This window comes from Zeus faber (assembly GCF_960531495.2).
Source record: "Zeus faber genome assembly, chromosome: 7".
Classification (NCBI taxonomy): domain Eukaryota; kingdom Metazoa; phylum Chordata; class Actinopteri; order Zeiformes; family Zeidae; genus Zeus; species Zeus faber.
In genome coordinates this window covers 31,855,092-31,882,492 of record NC_137203.1, presented here as the reverse complement: position 1 = coordinate 31,882,492, position 27,401 = coordinate 31,855,092, and the positions used below count along the sequence as shown (strand labels likewise).

Sequence of the window (27,401 nt, the reverse complement as noted above, 5' to 3'; positions counted from 1 at the left end):
TAAGAAGTGCAAGCTACGAATTAGTTGTCTGACAGAACTAGCTACGCCTATTTTTTCTTTGACAGTGACACTAAAATATAGGGAATGCATGGTCTAGCATTAGCCAATTGCAGCATTTCGAAGATTTGTAAGGGATAGTTAATCATCCAAGAAAGGGAATAAACACTAAAGTAATGAAATTACATTTTAAAGTGGTAATGAGTTGCTGTAAAAAAACACACTTGACTTATCTACAGTATATCTATCTATTGTATCTATCTATCTATCTATCTATCTATCTATCTATCTATCTATCTATCTATCTATCTATCTATCTATCTATCTATCTATCTATCTATCTATCTATCTATCTATCTATCTATCTATCTATCTATCTATCTATCTATCTATCTATCTATCTATCTATCTATCTATCCAGGTTGAAACTCACAAACCGGACCGTCTCTATATACACCACATGGGTGATTCTCAACACGAGCGCTGAACGTCCCCTTGGGTATTACAGCAGAAACACAAATTTGAAAAATGCTTCGGGTCATGTTTGTTTGTGTTGTCCTTTGTCACAGCTACAATCTCAAGAGCTGTACAGGCCAACATGAAAGGCAGAGTTTTTTAAAAGTAACTTATCATTCTATTTATTCTATTTCTTAACTTCATAATGTGTTCTTCCTTTTACAATGTGTTTCTTTTGAACTTTGTCTTGATGCTTCTGATGTTTTATTTAAAGCACTTTGAATTGCCTTGTTGTTGAAATGAGAATACTAGTGGCTTTGTGCGCACTGTACTAAGGCCTTATGCCCTTGGCCGATCTGAAACAGTGATATCCGATAACTGTAAGATCTTCAAACCAGTTCTCTGGGGCTAGGATATCGCCTTGACAAGGTAAAATGTTATTCAGGGAATAGGCAAAATAATTATTATCAAAGAGTAGAACAAGGTTTCTTTGATTCATTTATTGCACAGCACTATAACCTTTATGTATTCTATGTATTCTATTTTTTTACTTTATGCATTCTATGTCCTTTTATAATGTGTTTCTTTGCACTTTGTCTTAATGCTTTTGATTTTTTATGTAAAGTACTTTGAATTGCCTTGTTGTTGAATTGTGCTATACAAATAAACTTGCCTTGCTTTATCCTGTGAAGTGAAAGTTATTTTCCTCTCATAACAAACATATCAGCGATGACTTGGGAAACTTGGGGAACTATTGGAGTGTAGCCTACCACTTGCAGTAGAAATTCCGTTAACCATCCCATCCAAGAGATCGTGTCACTCCTAAAAATGTTGCAAAATGACGGCGGGATCGCGTCCAGCCTCCCCTCCTTGACTTGTGTTGTACCATGAATAAAGGTCTGTGTGTGTGTGTGTTTATGTGGATTCCAGCGAGACAGTCTGTAGGAGAAATGTGTTCCGCAGCCTTTAGCCTCAGATCAGCTTGCACACAACAGCTGTCTGTGATGCGCTGGGTGGCAGCGTTTAATGGAACAAAAAGGAAAGGAACAATGCGACAATGGTCACATTATCGAACGGTCCAGTCGGCGCTGCGGAAAGGTCAGAGGAGTTATTGGCTTTGTGCTGGGTGAGCGAATGTCAAGGTCATATTGGACTTTTGCGGAGGCATTGACAATGGGCTTGAATTGAAAAATGAGCAAATGGAAAAAAAATGAATGTCCCATTCAGTGTACAAAGTCCCTTTGACAACGTATATACGCCTATATTTAATCAAAATGAGAATATTAGTCCTGACAGCATCATTTGGAATCCATTTGTTCTATTTGACAGGATTACAAGATTTAAATATGAGAGGGACTGTCATGTTAAGATGCCAAAACAATATTTTCCTTCCATTTTCTACCAGTTTACTGAAACTAAATTTTTTTGTCAAGCTCTTTTTTTGTTTTGGACTATACTGCCTATAAAACTGCCATGTTAAGGCCTCGACCTTGGTGACGTATTTGGTACTGAAATCAAGCCAAAGCCATGGCCGTGTAACCTTTTGCAGAAGTTACTGAACAACCCAAGGCAAGTGCCTTCCTCACATAAAACATGTCCGACACTTAAAGTTGACGCCGTTCATTCGCTGGTCCAATACATTGATTGATGCATTATTGTTTTTAGCACCAAATGTTGAACATTTCTACTACTTTTTAGTTCTCAATGATTTCACATTAAATAGATAGTGTCCCTAAATCTACATTTTTATTGTTCTTGTTCTTCATTATTGTTTTTTTGTGTTGGGTCAACCAACACAAACATACACCTAAGGACATTAAAGCTGCTGTTTGGAGTGTTGCTAAATGTATTATTGCTCCCCTGTCCAAGTCCTCCTCTCAGATTAATTTACTTCAGTGGGGTCTTTCAAGCAAGATATGTTGTTATTAAAGAGCAACATTGAGGACATGCGATATCCTGCCGTGAGAATGAGATCCAGTGGAGGTCTGCAGCTAGCCTGTGCTGGACAGGTTTGGAATCTCCTGCTGGGGACTTTATTATGCAAAACTCTGCTATAACAACAAAAAAATCCTACAGAGAAATGTACAAAGTGGATTTTTCTTTCCTGCTTAAGAAAGCCAGTCTTCATACATGTCAGAAATGGTCAGATATTTAACATATACAAATATACAATACAGGGGAGGAAGGCTGCAGCCTTCTGGGCGTCAGGGCGAATGATCTGCTGCAGCCTGCCCTTGTCCTCAGCGGTGGCAGCAGCGATTCTCTACCACAAGTCCACCACCATCCATCTCAAATGTCTTCAGAGCGTTGAGCTTCAGGTTGTTCTAGCTGCACCAGGAAGCCTGATGGTCAACTTCCCATCTGTAGGCAGACTTGTCACCCTCAGAGATGAGTCAGATGAGGGTAGTGTCATCTGCAAACTTCAGGACAGATTGGTTTCAGGAAGTACAGCCGTTGGTGTACAGCGTGAAGAGCAGCAGGGAGAGGACGCAGCCTTGGGGGGCTGAGGTCCAAGACATGCTTCCCCAGCTTCACATGTCAATCCTGTCTGTTAAGGAGGTCAGTGATCCACCTGAATCCACGTTCAGCTGGAGGAGCTTGTCCTGGATAATATCTGAGCTGATGGTGTTGAATGCGGAGCTGAAGTCCATAAACAAGACCCTGGCGTAGGTGGCAGGGGAGTCCAGGTGTTGGTGGATGAAGTGAAGACAAAAAAGATGCAAAACAGCACACACCAATTTTAAGAGGCTGCCATTCACATAGGGGGGCAGCTCCCCGGGCGCCTCTATATGGCAGCCCACTGCTCCTAGATACGTCGGCTACTACGATCGGAAAATGCCGAGAAATTGCAAATTCCCCCATTGTGGGACTGATAAGGGTATATAAAATAAAAAAATATATAATAAATAAAATTCATGGCGCCATCTAGAAACAACTATATCACAACTACTATAGCACAAACTGGCTGAACGCAATACTATTGAGAAGAGTACTGCTTTACTACAGCTATTCATTGTTCAATGGGGGAAATATTTAAGCCTTAAAAAAAAGTTAAAGCTCACAATACACAGTAGTCAGAATGTCTTTATGTTATACCAAAATAAAAATTGGTTGCAAACCATGCATTTGATCAAGTTGTTAAGGGTTTTATTGACTGTTTTGCAAATCAGCTCCTTTGGCTACATCTGCACTAATATAACTGTGACTAGACTCTAAACAGGAAATTCCATAATTTTATCCCATTTCATCACACTTTGGATTTACTGCACCAATCCCTTAATGGCAGTCCGTTGCCTGGCAAACTGCACGACATCTTCTTCCAACAAAACAAAACCTATCCTCTGTTTCAAAGGAACTGCCCTTCCCATAAACAGCTGCAGGCTGCGGGTGTTGATATTGTGTCTCATTGGAGCTGGCAGCACGGATTTTGGGACAGGGCACCATGACAAATGGCGTGGCTGAGTGAGGGTGAAGCCCACTGCTGGAGCCAGTCCCTGTGCAGCTGTCAGGGGAAACACAGTCGAGGATGATCACACTTGGCCTCCTGGCTTTGGAGGGGGAGTGTCACTAAGCCTTTAGCAGCACATTGTTATTGGCCCGGAACCAGTCCATTGGGTCAGTCCATAGTGGGGGAGAGGGAATTGCCAATAAAATAGCTGTCTGGAAGTCATCTGCAAATGTTGCTATTCTTTTTGTTTATTTATTTTTCTATCTCTTTATCTGGCAAAGTCATAGTGCTTCTTTCACACCCAATCAGTCCTGTAATCCAGCTACCATTGATACTTAACAAATGCGAAGATTATTACAATTACGCAGATGTTGATTTATGAATTGTGCCCAAGGTGAGTGTTGACACCCAGTGAATCAGCTGAATTATCCATCAAGATAAGGCAAGAACTGGAAAAAGCACCTGAAACCTGGGTGACAAAGGATACAAAAGATAACAGAGATCTCCCTCATTTTTTAAACTCATCCTGTATTCTGAGATGCCCCTTGAGCAGTTCCTGTGATTGTGCAGAATGTGGTTGTACCTTTTTGAATTATTGTTGCTGGCAGTGTGGTCTCGCCAAACTACAAAACACCACCCCGAAAGGAAACATTTCAGGACATCTTTACTTATTTGAAGAATATACTATAAGATTTTGGGAAACAAGTCAACTTTTTCTGATATCTATTAGTTACTTCCCATACTTTCCAAATTACTTGTCCATTGATTAATTTATCTTATTTTTTGACAATACCTTCCGCAGTGTAAAGAACTGCAACACGTGTACATTTTACAATAGACAGTCTAAGAAAAAGCATATTTGCCTTTATTTAACAGATAACCATGTTACAGAACATCAAAAAGACTGAAGCGGCGAGACAACAACAGAGTATTCATTATAATCTGAGAGGCATTGGTTAGCGCTTGTTTGTTGTCACAGTTATTCTTTGTTGCCTTGGAGACCAGATGGGGCTCAGCCTCCTGCCAAATATAACTGTGGCTATGAATGGTGTCATTTGGAGTTTCTAAATACCTGTCATCTGAAAGACACTACTCTTCAGATTTTGGGCTGATGGCTCAAAGCGCAGTCGAGATGATTTATGGGTGAATTTTGGGAGAGCACACTCTGTTCGCAAAACAATGTTTTTCCTTGTGAACTGCTTATGCCCTGGGATAAGCAGGGCATAAACAGATAAGCTTCGCCACGAATGCGCGATCACATGGAGGCATGTTAGCACATCTGTCTGATGCCTCTCCTATGATGTGTTGATCTCAGGGCCTCCACTGCAACCACTCCTTCTCCATAAGCACTAAAGGAGCTCATTGTGTCTCTCACACATACACACACACACACACACACACACACACACACACACACACACACACACACACACACACACACACACATACACACACACACACACACACACACACACAGACAGTCGACTGCCGACACAACATGTCTGTCTGTCTGTCTGATTATCTGTTTATAAGTCTGTCTGTCAATATTGTATTTATCTACCTGCTTATTTGTGTATGTCTATAGGCTATCTATAGGCTCCAGTAATGGGCAGTGATGAGCAACAAATCGAATCAATTACCATATTATATATATATTTTTTATTACTAGTCCGTGCCCGTTCCAAATTGAAGACATTCTAGGACATTTTAATGGCATAGTTTAACAAAATGTCAATAATTCAGTCTTGTGTTCTACAATGGAAGATAAACTGCCGGTTAAAGTCACGCAACGGAGAAAGACACTCTTTGTTACTCGTACACGTGTCACGTGTCCAAATTGCACCAAATTTGACACTGCACGTCTTTGGTTCCCAGCAGAACACACACAAGTAGATTGGATGGACGGTTGTTGAGATAATCGAAGGACATACATACAGTACATACAGACAGACAGACAAAGATTCCTAGAATTATAGATAGATTATTAATTTATTTATTCATTCATCATTTTTAATAGAGTAGTCCTGGGAACATACTCAGGGGCTTGTTGACCCGATATCAATGTTATGAAATGTCACTCAACTACACAAACAGCCATTGTCGTGCCTTTATTCAGTGCCTTACATGCATCTGGAGATCTGGGCAGAGATGTCCTCCATACTGCGATGACCTCATTATCGGAGGGGCCGTGCACAAGGGGCTCGCAGGAGCTTCCAAACCAACGTGAGCTGCATTACTTCCTGTCCAAATGTTGCATGCTCCCATAGTGCAGTTTGTTGCATTGTGGCTTTGGGGTTGTAATCAGTAGTGGTGGTGGGTGGTGGTGGTGGGGAGGAGGGAGTTTACATCCCTGGACTCACAGATTGTGCACCTCATTTGACGTGGAGGGAAAGGAGTGGGAGCGGGAGCGGGGGGGTATATTACGGTGGTGTGATCCTGGGTCATCAGTGAGGGGAGAGGCCCTGTTGATATAACCATCAAGTTGCTGTCCTGATTAGGGGCAACAGGGGAGCTATTGTGTTAGCTGTGAGGCGCCAGGAACATGGTACCGCAGGTCATGTGAATTGTCATTGTTCATCGCCGTCCGTTGTTTCACCATGACATGTCGTGCGCCACAACCAGAGTTCACCATTTCTTTAAACACAATGTTCACCGTTATGGCGTGACCCTTATGAAAGCACTTCATTAACTGGGGGTGTTACCAGTTTGAAACATAGTTGGCTGTGATGTGCTTTAAATAGGAGTGGGGTTTTTTGTTTTATATGGAGGGAGTTAATTTCCCTCAAATGAGGACCACATGAGTGTGCCACACCTTGGTTTTTTCTACATCTTTCTCCGATGCTGCATGACTCAGAGTTCTTGTTAAGGAACTTTTTTTTTTACATCTCGAGCCAAGACATTTCACAAGGGCACAGTTTGCTGTGCCCTTGTTTCCATGATCCGGGGCTGCTCTCTTAGCGAGTATTGGGCACCCGGTCAAGTAGAGCATGATGACCTTTCGTCAGAAACTAAGTGCGGTCCATGAGATCCTGTTGTACAAGAACCAAAGGAATTGAGTCACTGACCATTTATCTTGCCTGGACTAAAAGGTCTGCCCTCCATGGAAATAGCAGGGTCAGGGCTAAGGGGAGTAAGTCTCAAAAGTCTCACAACAGGGTTTAAGAACAGCAACTTTATTGTGGAGCACAGACACAAAACTGTTTATTTTGTGTGTTGTCTTAGATTTCTCATCACATCATTATATTATTTTCCAGTAAAAAATACTTTGTTTGTGAACATATTACACTGTTACATTTGGCACCCCCCCCCCCATTTTTTATCTTATAAACATAACAAAGCAATTAGGAATATTCCAAAATCTGCCAAAGTTATTAGATTGAATGTAACAAAACAGAATAGAGTAAGGCAGCAAAACATCACCTATAATTTCAAAATGTTTCAATGTTACAGGTTTCTAATTTTACAAATGTAAAACCCTTTAGACTATTAATATGCATGACACTGTTAATCAATCCAGACTGAGTATTCAGGTGTATCCCCAAATCAGGAGTTTCTTGGTGGTGAAGAATTTGAACCATTTTTAAATAATCACAACTATGGGACTAAACAAAAACACCAACAAGGAGATCAACAACTGTATACTTTTTGTAAAAAAAACAACATATAAATTTTACCAAAACTGATGAAAATAACAACAAATAGCTATATTATATAACAAGATTTATTGTTAAAAAATGTTTTTTTGTACTTTATACTATATTCAACGGCATCCCTCAAACGTTAAAACGTCGGGAAGCATCTCAGGCCGGAATTGTGTGCGTTGCGGAACTGGTGAAAGTGCCCAGTGGAAGGAGGATGGAGTTTATTTGGAAACAAGCTCTTCGTCTAACTGTTCTCTGCAAATACCAATCGTTTTTGGTTCATCAAGCGAAGTGTGCATTTGATTTCTTACTTTGCACAATGTCCCAAATAGCAAGAGTCGACATTGGAATGCTGGTGCAGATTTCATAATTTGTCCCATTGACTCATTTTAGAATGTCGCCCACTTACATTACACCCCCCCACCCCGGGGGGGTGTAATGTGTAATGTAATTTTTTTATTTCACAGAGTTTGTCCCCCCCTACTGTAAGCTTATCCAGAACACAAAGTGGTTGGCGCTCACTGGTCAACAAAGTTTACGCGGTAGGTCATCTGATGGCCGTTGTCCCAGGCGTACAAGACCTTCTCCCGGGGGTTGTAGTCGATCTGAGTTGTGAAGGCGTACTCGTTGGTGAAGGGTAGGCGCGGGATGGCCTTGGTGCCGGTATGTGTGTCATAGGCGTAGTTCACCTCCCCGTCCTTCTGGTTGTAGACATCCACCGCATACAGCACGCCGCAGATGATGAAGCAGTTGCCATACGAGTTCCTCTTGAGACCCGTCCTCCAGGTGGTCTCCTTCTTCAGCGACAGGTCCCCCGGGTCCAGCCTGCTGACCATCATCACCTCCTGCTGGTAGTAGTCATAGTCCGCGGCCGGGTAGATCACCCACAGGCCACTCTCATCCACTGCAAAGTCGATGTCGGAGTGGCCCCTCCACTTCCACGGCGTAGTGTCTTCATAGACCGCATCATGCAACAGCGCCCAGGCGGCTACGTAGCGCAGCCGCAGGTCATACTTGATGATGTTCTTGGTGAAGGCCCTGTTGTAGTAAAACGCTCCATTGTACACCACGTGACCTGTGCCGATCCAGTTGTATGGCAGCTTGTACAGATTGCTCCAGCGGCCTAGGGAACGATAAAAGAATGCAACATCGACCCCCCATCAGTTAGCTTCATCTGTACTGTTATTATAGGTCAGAAACACATCCTGCCTTCCCGTGTAGCATGCTGACATAATTGGCCATTCATGGAGCCCGATAACAGTGTTTTGATAAATCCAGACTGTGTCCACAATGGGTTTATGAGACAGCGAAGTGGTTTTTCTTAGGGAGTTCCCTACTAAGAAAACACTGTTGTTGTATACCAACAGTGTCATTTTCAGATCACACCACCATCCCCTTAGTGGGGGGCTTCCAATGTCAGGAAGTGTGATTTGGAAAAAGATAGAATAGATCCCCACTAAAGGACAAAAACAAGTAAAGGGAAACCCCCCCCACTACAACCTCCCAACCTCCTACCTCCCCCTATGGGGTCAGCCTGCACTCATAATCCTTCTCCCTCTGTGCCCAGTTCAAAGGAAAAGGCCCGAGCACATGTCAGCTGTGGCAGGCGTCACAGCCACTCAACAAGATAGCAAGTCATCCGCACACAGCGCTGAACTCAACACACACTGCTGGACGCCTCAGATGCGAGTGCAGTTGGAGAGCCCATTGTCTAAACGCATCTAGATCAACACAGAAAAGTCCCAGGAGAGGAGCTCATCTTGGCTCTCTCTATGGCCGAGCTGGTAATCCCATTCCTCAGTTGAGTTACATGCCCAAAGAGCAGATTTTTTTCTCTTTTTCCCACCCACCGGAGACGTTGGGCAACCCAAGAGCCCACATTCCAGATATCTCATCAGTATCACAGAGCTCATTGAGTCCTCAAAGGGCATTAGTGTCAACTAGGCTAAGAAACTCACACACCTTGTTTGAAGTTGTCCAGGTTGCGGAACTCAACTAAGTTGTTCCCGTAGTAATAGTTGGTAACATAGATCTTGGAATCCTTAGCCAGTGGGTCTTTCATCCAGGCTCCCTCGTTGCGCCCATAGCTATGCTGCTTCTCTGGCTGCTCAATAGATGCCAAGGTCCCCTCGCAATCCAGGATCTTCCCTACCCGGAGAGAGAAACAGCGAGGAATGGACACTGAGTAGTTAAGCGACGGGAAAAATGCTTTGCATGACTTCCTCCACCCGAGTTTGCATCACAACAATTTCACAGTCAACCAAGAGCGAGCTCACAGACTAATATGGCGTTAAATCAGGAGTTAAGCCTCGCACTAGTGTCCAGCAATAGAGCTACGATCACAGCAATTACCTGCTCTGTGTAGAATCGGTCGGCTGTTATTGTCAGAGTTGTCCAGCATCAGAACAATAGTAGGAGCCGGTCTTTCTGGCCTTGATTGGCTACTGACTGTGGTGGTCACAGTTGTGGCTGGAGTAGATGTGGTAGTTGTTGGTGTAGTGGTAGAGAAGGTGGTGCTGGGAGCTTCAGTGCCAGGCGTGGGCTCAGCAGTGCTGGACTCTATGGCCTCCAGGACCATTTCAGCGCCTCTGTCTTCTGACCGGCCATCTTTGATTTGGTGGACCATGTGATTTTTGGCAGAGTGATCTAGAAGAATTAAAAGAAAGGATCAGGCCGCGACATCGGGCCAGGTGGAAATCTCAAAGCTCAAACTCTACGGGAAACAGTTTTCATTCAAAATAAAGCCCCACTGGGTTTCCTTGATTTCCTTTCACTGGAGTGCCTGCGACCCCCTCAAGACCCCCTGATTTCAATAAGCCTCTGACAAAGTGCGTCTAAGGTCACTTAACCACTGTCTATTGTACTATGGTGTTTCATGGTAAACTCTGCCACCAGGTTAACTGTCCAAAAACAAAGAAAACTATAACTATATAACAGTATTTTTTAGCTTCAAATACTGTTATGAAACACAACATGGTCTGTGTGCATTGTATAAAACATCCCGCAAAGCGCAGACCTCCAAAGGCCAATGGCATTTGCTATGCAGTTTCCTCTCTTGTTTTTTGTCCGTCTTTCTTTTCTATGTCCTCTCCTCTGTAACCCAGCCTGTCCCACCGCCTCCCTATTTGGATTTGGAATTCCACAACCCTCCACTCCCCCTGCAGACACACACACGCACACACGCATGCACGCACGCACCCACACACGCACGCACACACACACACACACTCTAACACAATCACACATACACAAACACACATAACGGAGGGTAGTCTGTCTGCCAAGGGAAAAGCTGGTCTCTCCTTCTCTCTTTCTCTTGCTTCCTGCACTGCCAGACAGATGTGGGGAGATTAGACAACACATCGGCTACGTGATCGGTGCATCTGTTCTGTGATAACACTCTGAGTGGCGGGCTCCTAGTTGGGGGGGGGGGCACCTGGCCACATGGATCTGATGAAGGCCAGCTTGGAAAGCAGACGGTTTGAAGAGGTTCCGCAAGGTTGAAGATAAAAGGGGTGGTTCCTCCGGGGTTATGGTGACGCTCGGGCTCCCATACAGACTTTGTAAGATTGAGTTGAAGGACTTTCAAATACTTTTTTTTTCTCCAGCATTATTTATCTGTTTATAAGGATGCACAAAAAAGCCTGTAATGTGCTGGTTAAGGTATCTTGTGCAGCAGTTCTAAAAAGTACCTCTCCACATAAGAGACTGAATTTTAAAATTGTATTTTGTCGGGTAGTGTCGCGTAATATCACCAATTAAAACTTCCAGAATCATTCAGTGGAATGAGTGTTTCCAATTTCAAAGTACCCACACGCTTAAATTTGGTGAAGTTAAGGTCAAGTACTTTCAGCACTCTTAAGGTCCCCCTATGACCTTATTATCACAACATTGATATTAAAATTGACTCTCTATCTCTTGTTCCTACCAAGCCTGCAAGGAATCTAGGTGTCATTATCGATGACCAACTGACATTCTCGGATCATGTTGCCGCCGTCTCCCGGTCCTGCCGCTTCGCACTACTCAACATCCGAAAAGTCAGGCCGTACCTGACCCAATATGCCACTCAACTGCTGGTACAAACCTTGGTGATGTCCCGTCTCGACTACTGCAACGCCCTCTTAACAGGCTTGCCGGCCTGTGCGGTGAAGCCACTTCAGATGATACAGAATGCGGCGGCGCGACTGGTGTTCAACCAGCCAAAGAGGGCACATGTCACTCCGCTGCTCATGGAGCTCCACTGGTTACCTGTAGCCGCTCGCATCAAGTTCAAGTCTCTGATGCTGGCCTACAGAGTGATTGCTGGGAATGCTCCCACCTACTTAAATGCTCTTGTAAAAGCACATGTTACCCCCCGGATGCTGCGCTCATCAAATGAGCGTCGCCTGGCTCTGCCGGCCATACAGCCACGGCAATCCAGGCTATTCTCATTTGTAGTTCCACGTTGGTGGAACGAGCTGCCAAAAATGACCAGAGCAGGGACCTCCCTCTCTGTCTTTAAGAAGCACTTGAAGACCCAGCTCTTCACAGAGTACCTCCTCTCCTTACTTACAATAACTTAGGACTACTTAGCAGTACTTATTTATTGTTACACAAATGTCTCTGTTGCAATGTAGCTTGAATGTTATTCTCCCTTGTAAGTCGCTTTGGATAGAAGTGTCTGCTAAATGACTAAATGTAATGTAATGACCCTATACAGGCGTAGCTCTTTAACCTATAGCTATGACAGATGTTTGGTGAAGAATTCCATTGTGAATAAATGCGACCTGTGGGGATTATGGAAATCCGGGGCCCAAAAATAATTTGCTTTATTGGGTTTAGGGTCGACCCGGCTGGCTAGACAAGACGGCCAGCCGGGGCATAACACTCAGTTTGACAGCACTATGTACGTGTGCCCTAGTGCAAACGCAGCATACCTATTCACTCAGCTACACTTAGAGGATTGGAAGGAATCAGGAATCAGGAATGTTTTCACTGCGCTGATGAGGGTCCCTCCGCACATAGGCACACACACACACACACACACACACACACACACACACACACACACACACACACACACACACACACACACACACACACACACACACACACACACACACACACACACACACTGTTGTGAGAAGTGAAGACATGTCATGGACATGGCAGCCTTCCACTAGACGGCATTCCATTAGCTCCACTTATTTTGTCAATAAAAGATTTGGACTTCCTGCTCCTTTCAATGTTCATCGGAAATCCAAACCTGCAGTGACTAGACCAGACTGTTTAAAAGGAATACATTTTGTGTTGTGGGTTACATTATGTGCCACTATGTGACAAACTTGCTTAAAGGCCACACCTACCGTGTTTTTTGCACTTTTGGACCATATAACGTCTTTATACGGCACTCCCCATTGCAACACATAAATTCCACTGACACTGCCATATGTTATTGCTAATTAACTGAATTGAGCAACTTCAATATCTAAGATCTTCTTAGAACAGTACTCAAAAACCGAGCTGACATGCCCATTCACTGTGGAATAAAACCATTCCTTCACATATGTTCTGCCTGTTTGGGACTGAGCGACAACAGTCATCAGAGCACAATACCAATAAGCAAGTCTAGAAGTCTTATCTAGAAAAATCAGACACCCTAAAAAGTCACTTTCTCACTCCACTATTGACACTAGCTCATAACCTAGTGGCGAGAATCTGCTTTGTTTATTTCTGGTTGCCACGATGTTGCTAATATCTGACATTTAATTACTAAGCACACCCACATTTTCCATTTAAGGGAATCGGGGGCAAATATTTGCCCACCCCATAGCCTACTATACCCCTCCAGAGATTGGGCCGTTTATTATAAAGAAAATCAGATCTGACCAGCCCAAAATGAAAATCTTGCAATGCAAAGCATCATCATCCTCTATGTAGGTATGTAAGACACATATTTTGACTTTATGAGTTAAAATTGAAAAAATGTGTGCATCGTAGATATTCTCACCAGTTGAGTCAAAAAAGTATACTGTATCTCATGGGAACCCCTGCTATACAGGGCTTGATTCTATTCAGAATACAATGCATTCAGATGTCCCAGGACTTGTTTGACTACTAGTATGGATAGGTTTGTCTTTAACAAGTCTAAATATAGGCGTAATGGCCTCCAAAGCAGTAATTAGGCAGGTGTTCAAAATGAAGTATAGTTTTGGTTGAGCACTGAACCCTAATATAGCTTACTTAAACAGAGTCCTTGTTGTATTATTAAATTGTGTATGGTGGCTCAATTCATTATCTAGTTTAACATATTTTACAATTTCAAAAAACTTTTTATTTTGAAAACCTTTGAGTCTGCTCACCAATGTTGTGTCCTGATTCAAAATCCTCCAAAACCTCAGCTTCACCCAGGTTAAAGTTCAAACTATTTTGAACTAAGCTTCGGGCAATTCAGGGTCAATTTCCATTGGTTTACTAAGCCAGGGGTGGCATCGCTGTGAGGTCGGGCATTAATGCACCCTCAATACGAAATCAATGGTGGTGGGACATCGTGGGGCACCGATCATGTGCAAACAACTTAAACATAGTCTTAACTTAATAATTTGCCTTTTAGTACCTCAGAACAGGGATTAAACAGGAGTAAAAGGGTAAACTCAATGAGGGGGAGAGCATGTGAGGCCCCCCAGGTGTACATTGTACTTTGGGACAAGGACCGTAGGTTGTAAGGCTGTATACTTTAAGAAAAGAAAAAGAGCCAACCGAAAGCACATCCCTGAACACTGTTGTTAATATACCAACTGCATTCACAATGATACACAAGAAAATAATCTGGAAAACTAAGTGGTACTTGACAGCCCTGCCCTTCCGTGGCCAAACCCACCATGTAGTATATTTTGGACCATATGCAGGAGACAGGAGACCTGCTGGTGAAATGGTGAATTTCTCCTCATTCATTCCTCCTCTTGTTCTTAACGCGCCCTATCGCTCAAAAAGTTCTGTTTCCGAGAGTACACATCTCGATGCGCCTTGACACTCACTCCTGCCTGCAGCATTGTGCTCCTCTCCATCCGCTTTGGTGGCTTTGTAGTAGGTGATACCCCTCACCACGCCGGGTTGGTGGTGGTGGTGGCCCGCCATCTTGGCCTTGGCGGTGGGGTCAGGCTTCACAGGCTTCCCAGGCTTAACAACCTCTTTTTTGGGCTTCAGGACCTTTTCCCTAAGTGGTTTCGGCTGGTTTTTGGCAGTGGGGGTCTTTTTGTTGGCTGCTTTTACTGCCTCCTTGGTTTTCTCATCACTGGTGTCCTGTGAACATTGACATTTAGGTTTGCAGCAAGTGATGACGGGAACAGAAGTTGGTGTTTTCCCCAAAGGTTGGGCACTTTTGTGGTGTTATATATAGATATCTGTCTCAAAATGCTTTGTTCTGACCTGTGCTTTGCTTTCCGTGGAGTCCTTCTGGAGCAGCTGCAAACCCAGGCTGGACAGCTCTTTCTTGATGCTGATCATGATGTTGGAATAGTTCTCGTATCTCTTAAACTGGTTAGTCAGACTCGTCATGCTGTCTCGAACGAAGTCATTCTCTCTCGTAAGGTTTGTCTTGATCGTCTGTAAAGTACAAGATTTGTATTCAACAACAGTAGTCGGGTAATTTCGATGTGTACATACAAAAGTGTATCGATTTTGAATGTAATGGATGAGGTATATTTGAATACTATGTGTATTTTCGTGTCTGGAAATGGGAGTGACTTGGAAAAGGAACTCAAGATACTTGATGAGGAAAGTTAGCAAATCAATGATTTTCTGTTTATTTATATGTACTTAAAATAATAATTTAAACAGTTTTAATTTTTGTAATTTTGTGGAACTTGAGGAACTGCATGATTTTGTCCGAATTTTAAGGGCCGGTTGCTTACCTCTTCTAGGGTATTCATCTGAGAGACAACCTTGTTGATGTAAGAATGGACCTTCATTAGGTCCATGCTGTATAGGGTTCCCTCAAGAAGGTCCACAATAGATTGGAGCTTGGTGAAAAAACAAAAGGGAAAATACCCATTACTCACCAATTAGCCTTGGCAGGTTTATGTGCCTCAGTGTGTTTGGAATCCGGTAATACCTAAAAAGCCTCTTCTTTTGATTAACACTATTGACTAGTTACTGCTCAGTCTGTGGCAATCTTTCAATTAGGGTTGAAAAGCCCCACTTTGTCCCACCTGAGTCTTATTCTCGTAACCTTTTTACGGAACGTGCCATACCTTTCCAATGGCCGAGCAACCGATTAAATCCTTAGAAACCCAAGATAAATATCCTTTAAAGGAAAAATGACTTATACTGCAGCTATGTCTAAAGGAAGTTCTATTGTATTGTATGTATGTATGTATCTATTGTATCCATTTTCAAACACATTTTTTGGAATAGTAAATGAACTGAAGACTTTGTATACATACTTCTTCTAGTTTTCTGCGAGGACATTTATTGTGGTTTTTTTTTAATTCTAAATTACTTTCCCTCTTGGACTGCACGGCAGCTGTTGAAAAGGTATCCTGTGTTAAACAGTGCTTTAATAGGGTATTAAATGCTAAAAAGCCCAACCTAGACTTTAATATTACGCAACAAATATTCCCTCGTTCTCTGGGTGTTCCTTTAGTTGAAAAAAAATCTTTTGATCAAGGATGTATTTGGTTAATCCATAGCTGAGAGATTGTCGAACATCAAGTCAGGTCGGACATCTGGATCTGCTTCTTGACATCATATGGCCAATAGCGTGCCTCTTAGGCCAGTGCAAAATGTATGTGTGCTTCATGTATGCCTGGGGATGTGCTCAGATGTTATCAAGAGTTGTCAAAGCAAAAGCGGCCCTTAAGCCTGCGCTGAGAGATTACATTTTGACGGCCCATTCAATTTTGTTTTCATTTCTTTCATCTTTGAGATATTATACGCAATATTAAAGATCACCTCCTCCACCCTCTGTATGTTATTGTGCTCAGCTTCCGAATCTGGTCAAGCACTTAGCTAATGGGTTATTGACCGTAGGGTGGGGTTATGGGTGTGAGGTGTTTTTGAGATGCACTAGGTAGTGCGGTGTATCCCTCATTCATGCCACTGTTGGACAGCTTACCAATTGGAATTTGCTTTTTGACAAATTTGCGTCGCAGGCTGAGTGCAATTGGCTGAGTGCAATTGGCTGCACTCAGCCAATTGCACTCAGCCTGCGACGCAAATCTATTTTTTCTCCTTCCTTTATAGCTTCAAATCCAGCTTTTTGTGTCGGGGTTTACTCTTATTGGATTTTCCCTTCACATTCAAGGCTCTCGTAAGGTCTTAAGGTATGTAAGGTAATACCTTACTCATCTTCTAGATACTGTATATCATTATGTCCCAAAAAACAAACTCACATTTTGGAGTCATATTTAACACAATTATGGCTGAAATGCTAAAACTATATTGAACTCTTAATTCCAGTCTACCACACTACTAAACACAATAACTGTGTTGTCTGTTCCTTGTATTGCTGCATGATGCACATTGTTTCACATTTGCCCTTTCGAGTTGTCTGTGGCAAATTTCTTAATTAATTTCAAATTTTTATAATATGAGCAAATGTCCCATAATGCCAGCTCTAGACCAAGGGGGGCCATTAGGGCATGGTCCCAGGACATTTTCTTCTCTACGAATGACCAAAATCAAAAATTTCAAAATTTCGCTGCTTGTCTGATGATGAGCCTCCGTTCACCTTCAGCAGTTCGGGCGCCTGCTTCTTCAGCTTGTCCATCTTCCACTCGTTCTCGCATGGGTTGAGGGAGGAGGGTGGCGCTGTACATGAGCACTTGCAGTCGGAACCCGAGCTGACCGTCTCCACCGTGTAGAAGTCCTCCACGCGCACGCTGCCACTCCGGAGGTGCAGGCAGGCGTCTCGGCTCAGCGGCCGCATGATGCACTTGCAGCGGCAGTCGGAGCCCTCGGACGTCATGCGCACGGGCTCGGTGTCCCCGAAGATCTAGGGGAAGAGCGAGAGTCCATTTGTAATTTTTTTATATGCATGTTTATAATGAAATATATACATTGCGATCTCTTTTCTGAGATGATCTTTTTGGATTTGGATTGGGTTTTGGAAGTTCAGTTGAAGTTCAGTTAATTTCAATATAGATTCCCAACTGAGCTTGATAACGGGATCTTCTGGATCTTCATTTTACCTGAGACGGCAATTGGCTTTCATTAATCGAATAATTTAATTGAATAATCATTAACGGATTGTGTCAATATAGGTACTCCTCACTTAACGACCTACTTGTTTAACGACTGTCCAGACTTACCACTAGCTCTATGACCAGTCTGTATTGTACACTGTGTACAATACCATGGCGTCTCAGCATCGAGCATCTCATCACGTATCACCCTTTATATACTATATACACTGTACAGTATATACTATATACACTATATATACTGTATACACTATATACACTATATATACTGTATACATCTCATCTCATCACCGTTCTCAGTCTCAGTCTTGTTCCCGCAGTCTGTCAGTATTCATTACACTAGCGTTCGCAATGGCCACACCTCCTTAGCGTGAAATAACACGGATCCTCACTGATCAACCAATTCACTTAACGACCTGGTCCTCGCAACGAAACTCGGTCATTAAGTGAGGAGTACTTGTATATAATATATTTTAAGAATTTATAATATGAGAGGCGAGGGTTTTCAAAATAAGTGCCCCATTACACAGCCAGAGTCAGTTTATGACTTGATCTAACCATATCATCTATGGCCAGGTTTTGGACTTATTATTTGTTCAGAACCATAAAATGTGTCAGCTTATGAATATAATGCTTGAGTTGGGCTCTGTCCCATTTTAGTACTGAATCAAAGTCAGCTGAGATGAGATTCAGTGATTTACACTCTGTCTCTGGCCTCTCTCCCTTGGTGGACGGCCATGAATAATAAATTGCCTCCGCCAGCTTTACTTCTTCCCATAGTGCATCCTGGCACCATCTCTTCCCCAGGTAAACGATGCGCACACACACACACACACACACACACACACACACACACACACACACACACACACACTGCCATCCACATGATGTAAACGAAAATGTGATTCATCAGACCAGGCCACCTTCTTCCATTGCTCCATGGTCCAGTTCTGTCGCTCATGTGCCCATTATAGGCGCTTTTGGCCGTAGACAAGAGTCAGCAGCACTCTGACTTGTCTGCGGCTGCAAGCTCCATACGCAGACAGCTGTGATACGCTGTGTGTTCTGACACCTTTCTATCATTGCCAGTATTACCTTTTTCAGCAATTTTTGCCAGAGTAGCTCTTCTGTCCGATTGGATCAGACGGGCTAGACTTCGCCTCCAACAGGCAGTGCCTGTTGAGCCTTGGGCGCCAATGACCCTGTCGCCGGTTCACCACTTGTCCTTCCTTGGACCACTGTTGGTAGGTACCGACCACTGCATACTGGGAACACCTCACAAGACTTGTCGTTTTGGAGATGCTCTGACCCAGTCGTCTAGCAATCACAATTTGGCTCTTGTCAAAGTCACTCAGATCCTTACGCTTGCCCATTTTTCCTGCTCCCAACACATCAACTCCAAGAACTGACCAACTGTTCACTTGCTGCTTAATTTGTCCCACCTCTTGAAAGGTGCCATTGTAGCGAGATAAGCAATGTTATTCACTTCACCTGTCAGTGGTTTTAATATTGTAGCTGATCAGTGTATATATTTACGACGTTTAATATGTTGCACTTTGTTTAATCCAATTGTCTTCTGGCAATACTTTAAATTATTTTTTTTCAAACATAATAAAGTTTAATAGTAATTAAATAATACCTGTCAAATTGTAACTTTGTATAGTTAACAGTTTGTATCTTATATTCCTTTAGTTAAAGTCCAATCACGACTATATCTATGTCTCACTAGACTGCAGTGCTGACATGTGATCTTTGTACTGTCAACTTGCGCATGCGCGCTGTCGTAAGGTGGCGATTGTTGATCACAAACTCTGGATCTGGATGAAACTTGAATGACGCCATGTTGGCACTGCCTGGAATACACATCTTATTCAGATATTCTGTGGGTTCGGCGGCTCCATGACATCCCTTAAGTACTGAAGTCAGTCCCATCTGCACGTGTCGCCATCTTGGTGAGGACCTGGTTGTTAACCAATCACTAGACTGCAATGCTGTCATGTTACCTGTGCGAGTCGTTAGGTTTTTACTAAATTATTCCACAATAATGGACTAATCTGCATCAAACTTGGACAACAGCATGTTGGGGCTGCCCCACATACATATTTTATTCATCTTGTATGTGAGTGCGTTGGATCCATGACATTCATAGACTACTGACATCAGTTTTTCATTAGCAAGGACTCCTTCGGGGCTGGACCCCTAAAAATAACCGTACGCTTCCCCTCTTTTGAATGTCGGCAAGATGAAAGCTGCAAGAATAAGCTCAGGTCAAGCAGAACCTACGTCGGGGAAAAAAAAGAAAAACTAACTACATTTATAAAATTAAATACTTGAATCATGCAAAAGTCTGCCAATGAGATTGGATAAAACAAAATCTTGTGATAGGAATTATCTTTATGCTTTTACAAAACTGTCCACAAGACGTTGCATTGTGAAAACCAAGGTCTTTGAAACGGCTTTTCTCAAATTGTAGAGCGCGTTCCAGAGACTGATTCTCTTGACAGCTCCATTCCTGTCTATCAACATCTGCATTTTCATCATCATTTCATCATAAGGGAAGATATAACTTCCTTATCCAGCCGTGTTTGCAAATGTGTCAGTGTTCCCAACACAAAGAACCCAGGAACAGACATTCTCAATTGCTTAGAATTTTGTCAGTCGAATCGGATTCTGCTGTTCAATGAAAATTTTCTGCTATTTGCCATGGGGCGGGGGGGGGGGGGGGGGCACACAGAGGAACGGAGCACGAGCACTGAGCATATGTCCCGCTATATAACCCGTAATCAACTTGATAGAAACTCGATAGAAGATATTCGTCTTAGAAGCATTTTCGCTATTATCAGAAGAGACATCTCTCCCCTCTCTCTCTCCCAATCCATCGCCGGAGATATGGAGAAATGTGCAAGAGGGGCAAGGCCAGCTCCCTCTGCCTGCCTCATGCATGGCGAGTACAGATTTTGCCCCGACCACCTCGCCTCCATGCGTAATGCGCAGAAAACAAAGCAGTGTAAATTCTACTCTTAATTTGTTTTTGTTTTTCTCTTAAAAAAATAAAAAATAACGTTAAAAAATTTAAAAATAAAAAATAACGATAAAAGTACCGTGAAAGCAGTTAAGCTACCGGTATGAGTAGTGGTACTGTTAAAATAGTAATGATACCCATCCCCACGAGTAGGGCCCCGTCCTCTGTGCCCCGTCACAACACTTTTAGTTATTCTATTTAGAGGAATGGGGCACAGTAATCGGTACGCCCGGAGGTCAGTATCCGGACGCAGACCCTTCACACTTATAAATATATATTTATGATTCCCCTTATTTATAATTCCTTATTAAAATGTTATACCTGTGTATTTTGTAAGGTTCTATTTGTCATATCGTATGGCTTATTGTATAGCATACTGAAGAGTATGCTAGCATTCCATTTCAGATGTGGCAACTCACATTTAACAATCATAACGTAAATGACTAAACACAAGAGATTTGACTTTTTTATTTTGTGTACTAATTCTCATTTTCACATCCTCTCGTCCTAAAACCTGCTTTATGGCCGCAAGACAGGTGAGACTCCTGAGCTTGTCAAGCATCACTTTTGGGGCCTGGCTCTCCAGATGTTCTGTCAGTTTGGGAAGACACCAGAGGCTTAGACTGTCATTTTTCTCCAATGTGATTTAAGTATTGCTGTAAACCACATGTGGTCCGACTTATACCAGAAAGAACAAAAAAAGAACGATGCACAATCTCCGAGAGCCCTCATTTAACCACCTGTCTCAGTCACGTCTCTGAGCGCATCCTCTGCCACGCTAGGTCTTGATGCTGTTATGTCTCGAAACTGGACATCCAAGAGGTTGAAGAGGTTTACAGACTCCGTTTGAAGCAAGAGAGCCGTCTTGCCGTCTTTCCTCTACAAACAAGAGGACAGGTAGGCGTCCATTGTCAAATGAAAACATGTTACGCAATATATTTTCTCAAACATTTTATTTAGCTTGTGAACAATACTGGGAAAAACCTGCTTCAATTCAGTCAATGAACGAACGCAACTCCGCAAAGCTCAAAGATGACGGATACAAAATCGAAGATTTTCTCCACCACAGTCCTCCCATCACCCCTCCCAAACCAAGCCCATCCTGCGGTGTACCAGGCTCCGCTGGGAGAGGAATGATGGGCTGGGCTCATTAGTGACGGAATGCAGGCTGGGTGACGGAAGGATTGGATGCTCGAGGGGGTGGCATTAGCCTCAATTACCGCCAACGCTCGACAGGAGGGGTCTGGTCATGGTCCAGGACTCCCATGTGTATGGGTAGGTGTTGGGGGGGGGGGGGGGGTCTGATCCTCACCCCATGTCAAGTGAAACGACGGCGGGATGGACAAATGCTACGTCGGCGTGAAAACAGAGAGTGGATTAACGGATTAAACTATGCCTATGAGGGGTTACGTCTGTTCCCCCACTCCTCCATAGCAACGCCAGTGTGGGACTCTTGAAGGAATGATGGAGGAGATGGGGAAATTCCAAGAAGATTTAAGGCCAAGCTATAGCACCCGTCTCCCTGTTTGGTTTTGGAAACAAGTTCACGCAAGTGGTGGGACTGTATGAAAAAAAAAGAAAATGAAACCATTAGGACAATGACAGCCAATGTCTTTCCTCCCTTTGAATCACACAAGCTGGCATGCCTGCTGACCTGCCAGCGTGAGGGTGGACTACGGCTCTCATAATTAAGAGCGCGAAGCACTTAACACAAGCTTTGAGTTTGAAATCTTTGGCTTTGACCCTCTCAAGTGCAGTCAAGTTTCAGGTCGAGGAAGGACAAGAGGTAGACACACAAACCTGCCCGTCTACTCAACCGAGTGGCGGGGGGGGGGGGGGGGGGGTATTAGGTGAGAGCCAGAGCTCTGTGTGTTCGCTTGCCGGAGAGGTCTATTAGATCAATGGCCAAAAACCTCGTCATAAGCAAAAACCCTGCCGTGCTCCAGATTGCGAAAAAAGACCGGCAATGGCTTAATTACAAATTGGTGTCATTTGTAGACTCCCACGACAAACGCTTATCCTCTGGTCGCAATCAAGAAACCTTTTGCTGAATTCAGAGGCGGTCTCTAGCCTTTTTCATTGTCTGGTAAAGTACAGAAACCAACAATTAGGGCTTGACAACATATTGATAAAATATCAATATCATGATGAGACTAGATATTGTCTGGGATTTTAGTGACTTTAATATTTTAATATAGTAAAATGTTGTCTTAATGGCTGCATTATAGTAAAGTCATTTTTGCATTCTTTGAACTTCATAGTCTGTTCTAGCCGTTATCTGTTTGCTGTAATCAATGCCTCTACCCGCTTGGGGATAATATCCACATATCTCTCCTCATATCTTACCTAATATCTACTAATGATTCTTTCTCAAATCTTGTGTGTGCATATTTTATGGAAGCACCAATAGTCATCCCCAAAATATTGTCAAATGATCGTTATTGAGGTATTCGTCAAAAATATTGTGATATTTGGGTTTAGAATTTAATGAATAATATATGCTATATATTGCAGGATAATGTATATAAATGATTGCTACTATCTATATGTTGTAAAAGTTTAAACAGTTATCACAATATATATATATATATATATATATATATATATCAATATCATAATATATAATATATTATAATAAAATAATTATTATATTGTAATATTATAATGTATCAACATATTTAAAATAAAATGACTTTTGATTGAAAAATTGATTTATTTTCTTCCATAATTTCTGTAATAGAAATATGAGTGATGTACAGTCATATTTTGTAATAATCTTGTAGAAAGATAATTATATATTGGCCTGCACAGTACAAAGGACATATTGAGTCCCTTCTGTGTGTAGTGTTTAATATATATATAAATAAATATAATGAAATAAAAATAAATAAATAAATAAATATATATAGACACATTGTCGGACTGGCCATCGGGAGCACCGGGACAACCCCCCTCCCCTTTGATCATCATAGGCTGTTCTAGCCCCACAAATCCCAGCAATATTACATCCAAGCCAGGAGTAATGGTCTGTACCTTAGAAGCAGGCCAGAAAATGTACAGTACTTAATTTTTGTTACATTTTTATTATTTGGAATTTGTTTGTTTATTTAAATATTATTTATTATTTAACTGCACTTTAGAAATATAAATGTGTCCAGTCAGTACCTGATGTTTGTAATTTTATATTGTGATATATTGTTTATAGACCTGCCCTGAAGAGTAAATCCTTCAAGTTTCTAGATTAAAGGGATCATACATTATGGAGCCTGTTCAAATATAGACATTCATGAAACACTGACTGCCTGAATCTATCATGGTATCCTCACAGTGGTGGCCTGTTGGCAACAAACCTTTCACTTGCTCTTAAAATAGCTCTGTTTTAGTGTTAAAGTAGCCGAGAGTATCCATCCATTATGCTTATAAGTGGTGGTATAAAGGGCAGGTGTGTTTGTACGTGTGTCGATGGGGCGGGGGTGGTGGAGTATCCGCAGGCTGGTTGTGATGGGCTAGTCTGGGTAAAAAAGTCCAGGGACATTTTTTAGTCCCAGCCCGTCCCTGTATATATATATATTTAATATGTTCTTTAATACATGTCATTGTATCTCCTTCTGTGAGGAAAAAAGGGCTCCCTGAAATATTTCATCAACAAAAAGCAAAGGAAAGGTTGTGTCTAATAAGGACATTTAGCTGGTGATGGGGGTGGTGTGTGTGTGTGTGTGTGTGTGTGTGTGTGTGTGTGTGTGTGTGTGTGTGTGTGTGTGTGTGTGTGTGTGTGTGTGTGTGTGTGTGTGTGTGTGTGTGTGCGTGCGTGCGTGCGTGCATGGTGGTGGTGGTGTGGGGGGGTCGACCAGGCCCTGTAATTCCATCTCATCCTCCAGACGTGGCACCCGGGACCAAAACTGGGGTCCAGGTTGCGGTCCAAGGAGCCCACCTGATTTTTCTTAATCGGGTCAGCGGTGCTTATGATAAACAGTATTAAGACAATTTTAAAGCCCTTGGCCTGGAGATGAACCACGAGATTGCTGACTGGCATGAGAAAGCTGTGGTATTAGCATGAGCACCAAGATGTTAATTAGCTCAGCACAAAGTCTATTAGGCACATGTTGCTTTTGGGGGTACATATCTACATTCCACCCAGGCCTGTTCATGTGTACCCACAAGTAATCAAACAATACTATGCAAGACACAAAGGCTGGGGGTGGGTGTTATTAGATAGATGACAGCTCCAGAGTCTCTCTCGCTCTCACTGGTAATTCCCCAAAGTGGCTGCAGAAATCCTGCTGGTGCAATTTTTTGCTCGGATCCAACCTCCTTGTTGGTGCTGCTCAATCCTTTCCACGCTCATTTAAAGTCAAATTTCTCCCTCTAATCCTCCAATCTCCTTTAATTGTGTTTCTTCTGGATAGATAGATAGATAGATAGATAGATAGATAGATAGATAGATAGATAGACAGACAGACAGACAGACAGACAGACAGACAGACAGATAGATAGATAGATAGATAGATAGATAGATAGATAGATAGATAGATAGATAGATAGATAGATAGATAGATAGATAGATAGATAGATAGATAGATAGATAGATAGATAGACAGACAGACAGACAGACAGATAGATAGATAGATAGATAGACAAAGCAGCCAAAACGAATAATCTATTCAATGGCAAAGGCGAATGATCAATGCTGCCAGTACTGTTTATCCAGATGATCTCCTATTCAACAGCGCTTGAAAATGATCCATACCGCCCGTTAGATCTGCAGAGGGGGGGTTGGCAGGGACTGCGCATGGCATGACCGGGCTATGAATGATTATCATTTAGATTCTATTAGTTTGTGTAGGCCTACTGCCATTTGACTTGTCTTTGTCCTGTTAGATTCATGTTTTTGTCCAAAAGCACATTACAGTTCCTCCACTCCTGCCTTTAGCATGGGTGGCAACAGCTGGACACAGAGGAGATTTCCAAACAATAAAGCAACTTAAAAATTCTCCGCTTGTCAGCGTGGGAGGCCTCTCTCCTGGTCCCTCTGCCCTCAAATCGACCTTAGGGTGGTATTCCTGGGAGTTTGTTTACGGCCCAAACAGGAGGCAGGTGCACAAGCCTGTTTCCATGCCACCAGGCAGTGTCCAGTCGTGCCTTCCTCTGGGTAGGCCTTTTGTCTGACAGAAAATCGCTATAAACTATATCTGTTACTATGTCTGCGGTATGTCCATCAGCCTTGGAGTGTACAAGTGCAGAGGGAAAGCACATGGTCCTTCTGGATGCTATCGCAACCATACTTTCCCATGCGAAAACACACGTCTTCTGCAGGTAGCGGTTAGTGTCATAAACTGTTTAAGAACTGACTCTTCTCCAGCCAGGGTAGGTTTGAATGAAGGTCATCCACTGCAGGGGAACACACTCCTTGGGAGTGACAGAGGGGATACTGAAGTCCAGCAGCTGTACAAACAAGGCCTGGCCGATATTACAGACAGTTACCCACTTGGGTGTTATGTCTCCCTTTGTCTAAGCTGGCATCACGCCCCACTACGCCCTGGGGATATCATTTGACAAAATAAGGGCTATTGTTACTGACGTGTCATGCGGCAAATAGCCGGGAAACACCTGCATAAGGGTAAGTTAAAATGGAAAGAAAATGAACTTGAATGAATATTTTGACAGAATGATAAAGGTCTGTAAAGGTAAAAAAAACCATGTAATTTATTCCTCGTATCACCTATTTGTCAAGTTGACAATCGTATATGGAGCAGATCCCGCATCAAATTTCCCGCATGAACAGAAATATTTTTGCGTTTACTGACCTTGTTCTGAGCGGTGGCGTCCTGACGCAAAACCAGAAGGCAGGCAAACAAGTTTGCATATCTCCACACCATCTTTCCGGAAAGTTTGGATACGCGCTGTGGAATCCCTTTGTCCGTGCACGAAACACTGACCTTACAAATCGCGCGTTTACAATCCACACGGCTATCTAAGATCCATCGCGGTGAAGTGCCAAGCAGCGGTGTTTCTTTGCCCCGTGATGTGCGCACAATCCAAGACGCGCGGCTCGTCGGTCTCCCCAACTCTCCCTCACTGTGCGCAACGTGCGCGTCGCCTGTCATCTACCTTAGTCCTCCGTGAGATGGGAGGGGCGTTTGATCAGAAGATCCATACTATCTTTTACGACAATGCAGATCAGACGACGCAAATGTATATGTTGATATATGTTTGTATCAGAATCAGAATGAGAATGACATTATTTTTCCAGGTGCATTAACATGTAGGCATTCTAGGAACTTGTCATGGTGATTACTGGTGCGTGTCTGCAGACGGTTAGCGTGACAAAAAACGGTACTAGTCCATCTGCACTACAATGCACCATATATATATATATATGCACCAACTTCCATGTTTATGAAAATGCACTCGGCCCAATAAACTGATTCTAATATATATGTAAAAGAATGGGCTTACAGCTTTCCTCGCAGTCCTGGAAAATAATTTATCTATCAATTTATTTATTTATTTATTTGTTTATTTGTTTGTTTGTTTGTTTGTTTGTTTGTTTGTTTGTTTATTTATTTATTTATTTATTTATTTATCTATTTATCTATTTATTTATTTATTTATTTATTTATTTATTTATTTATCTTAACTAGACCCAACAACCCGTA

General features: G+C 42.7%; 1 protein-coding gene across 1 annotated transcript; it reads right to left on the bottom strand.

Annotated features, from left to right (window-relative positions):
* Positions 1–7,072: 7,072 nt before the first annotated feature.
* On the bottom strand, positions 7,073–26,803 carry olfml2a (olfactomedin-like 2A). Its single transcript, XM_080003630.1, has 8 exons — positions 26,550–26,803; positions 17,252–17,515; positions 15,435–15,542; positions 14,950–15,126; positions 14,559–14,823; positions 9,895–10,188; positions 9,505–9,690; positions 7,073–8,665 (listed from the first exon to the last, which is right to left on the bottom strand). Exons 1-8 carry the CDS (start codon positions 26,619–26,621, stop codon positions 8,061–8,063), a joined length of 1,971 nt encoding a protein of 656 aa, XP_079859756.1. The 5' UTR covers positions 26,622–26,803; the 3' UTR covers positions 7,073–8,060.
* Between the last annotated feature and the right edge of the window lie 598 nt (positions 26,804–27,401).

Excerpts from the sequence above, each read along its gene's own strand:
- olfml2a (XM_080003630.1), bottom strand. The coding sequence starts at position 26,621 with ATGGTGTGGAGATATGCAAACTTGTTTGCCTGCCTTCTGGTTTTGCGT. Across the intron at positions 15,543-17,251 it reads AGGCGCCCGAACTGCTGAAG|CTCCAATCTATTGTGGACCT; the intron begins GTGAACGGAGGC and ends TTTTTCACCAAG. Across the intron at positions 8,666-9,504 it reads CCTGGACAACTTCAAACAAG|GCCGCTGGAGCAATCTGTAC; the intron begins GTGTGTGAGTTT and ends ATCGTTCCCTAG.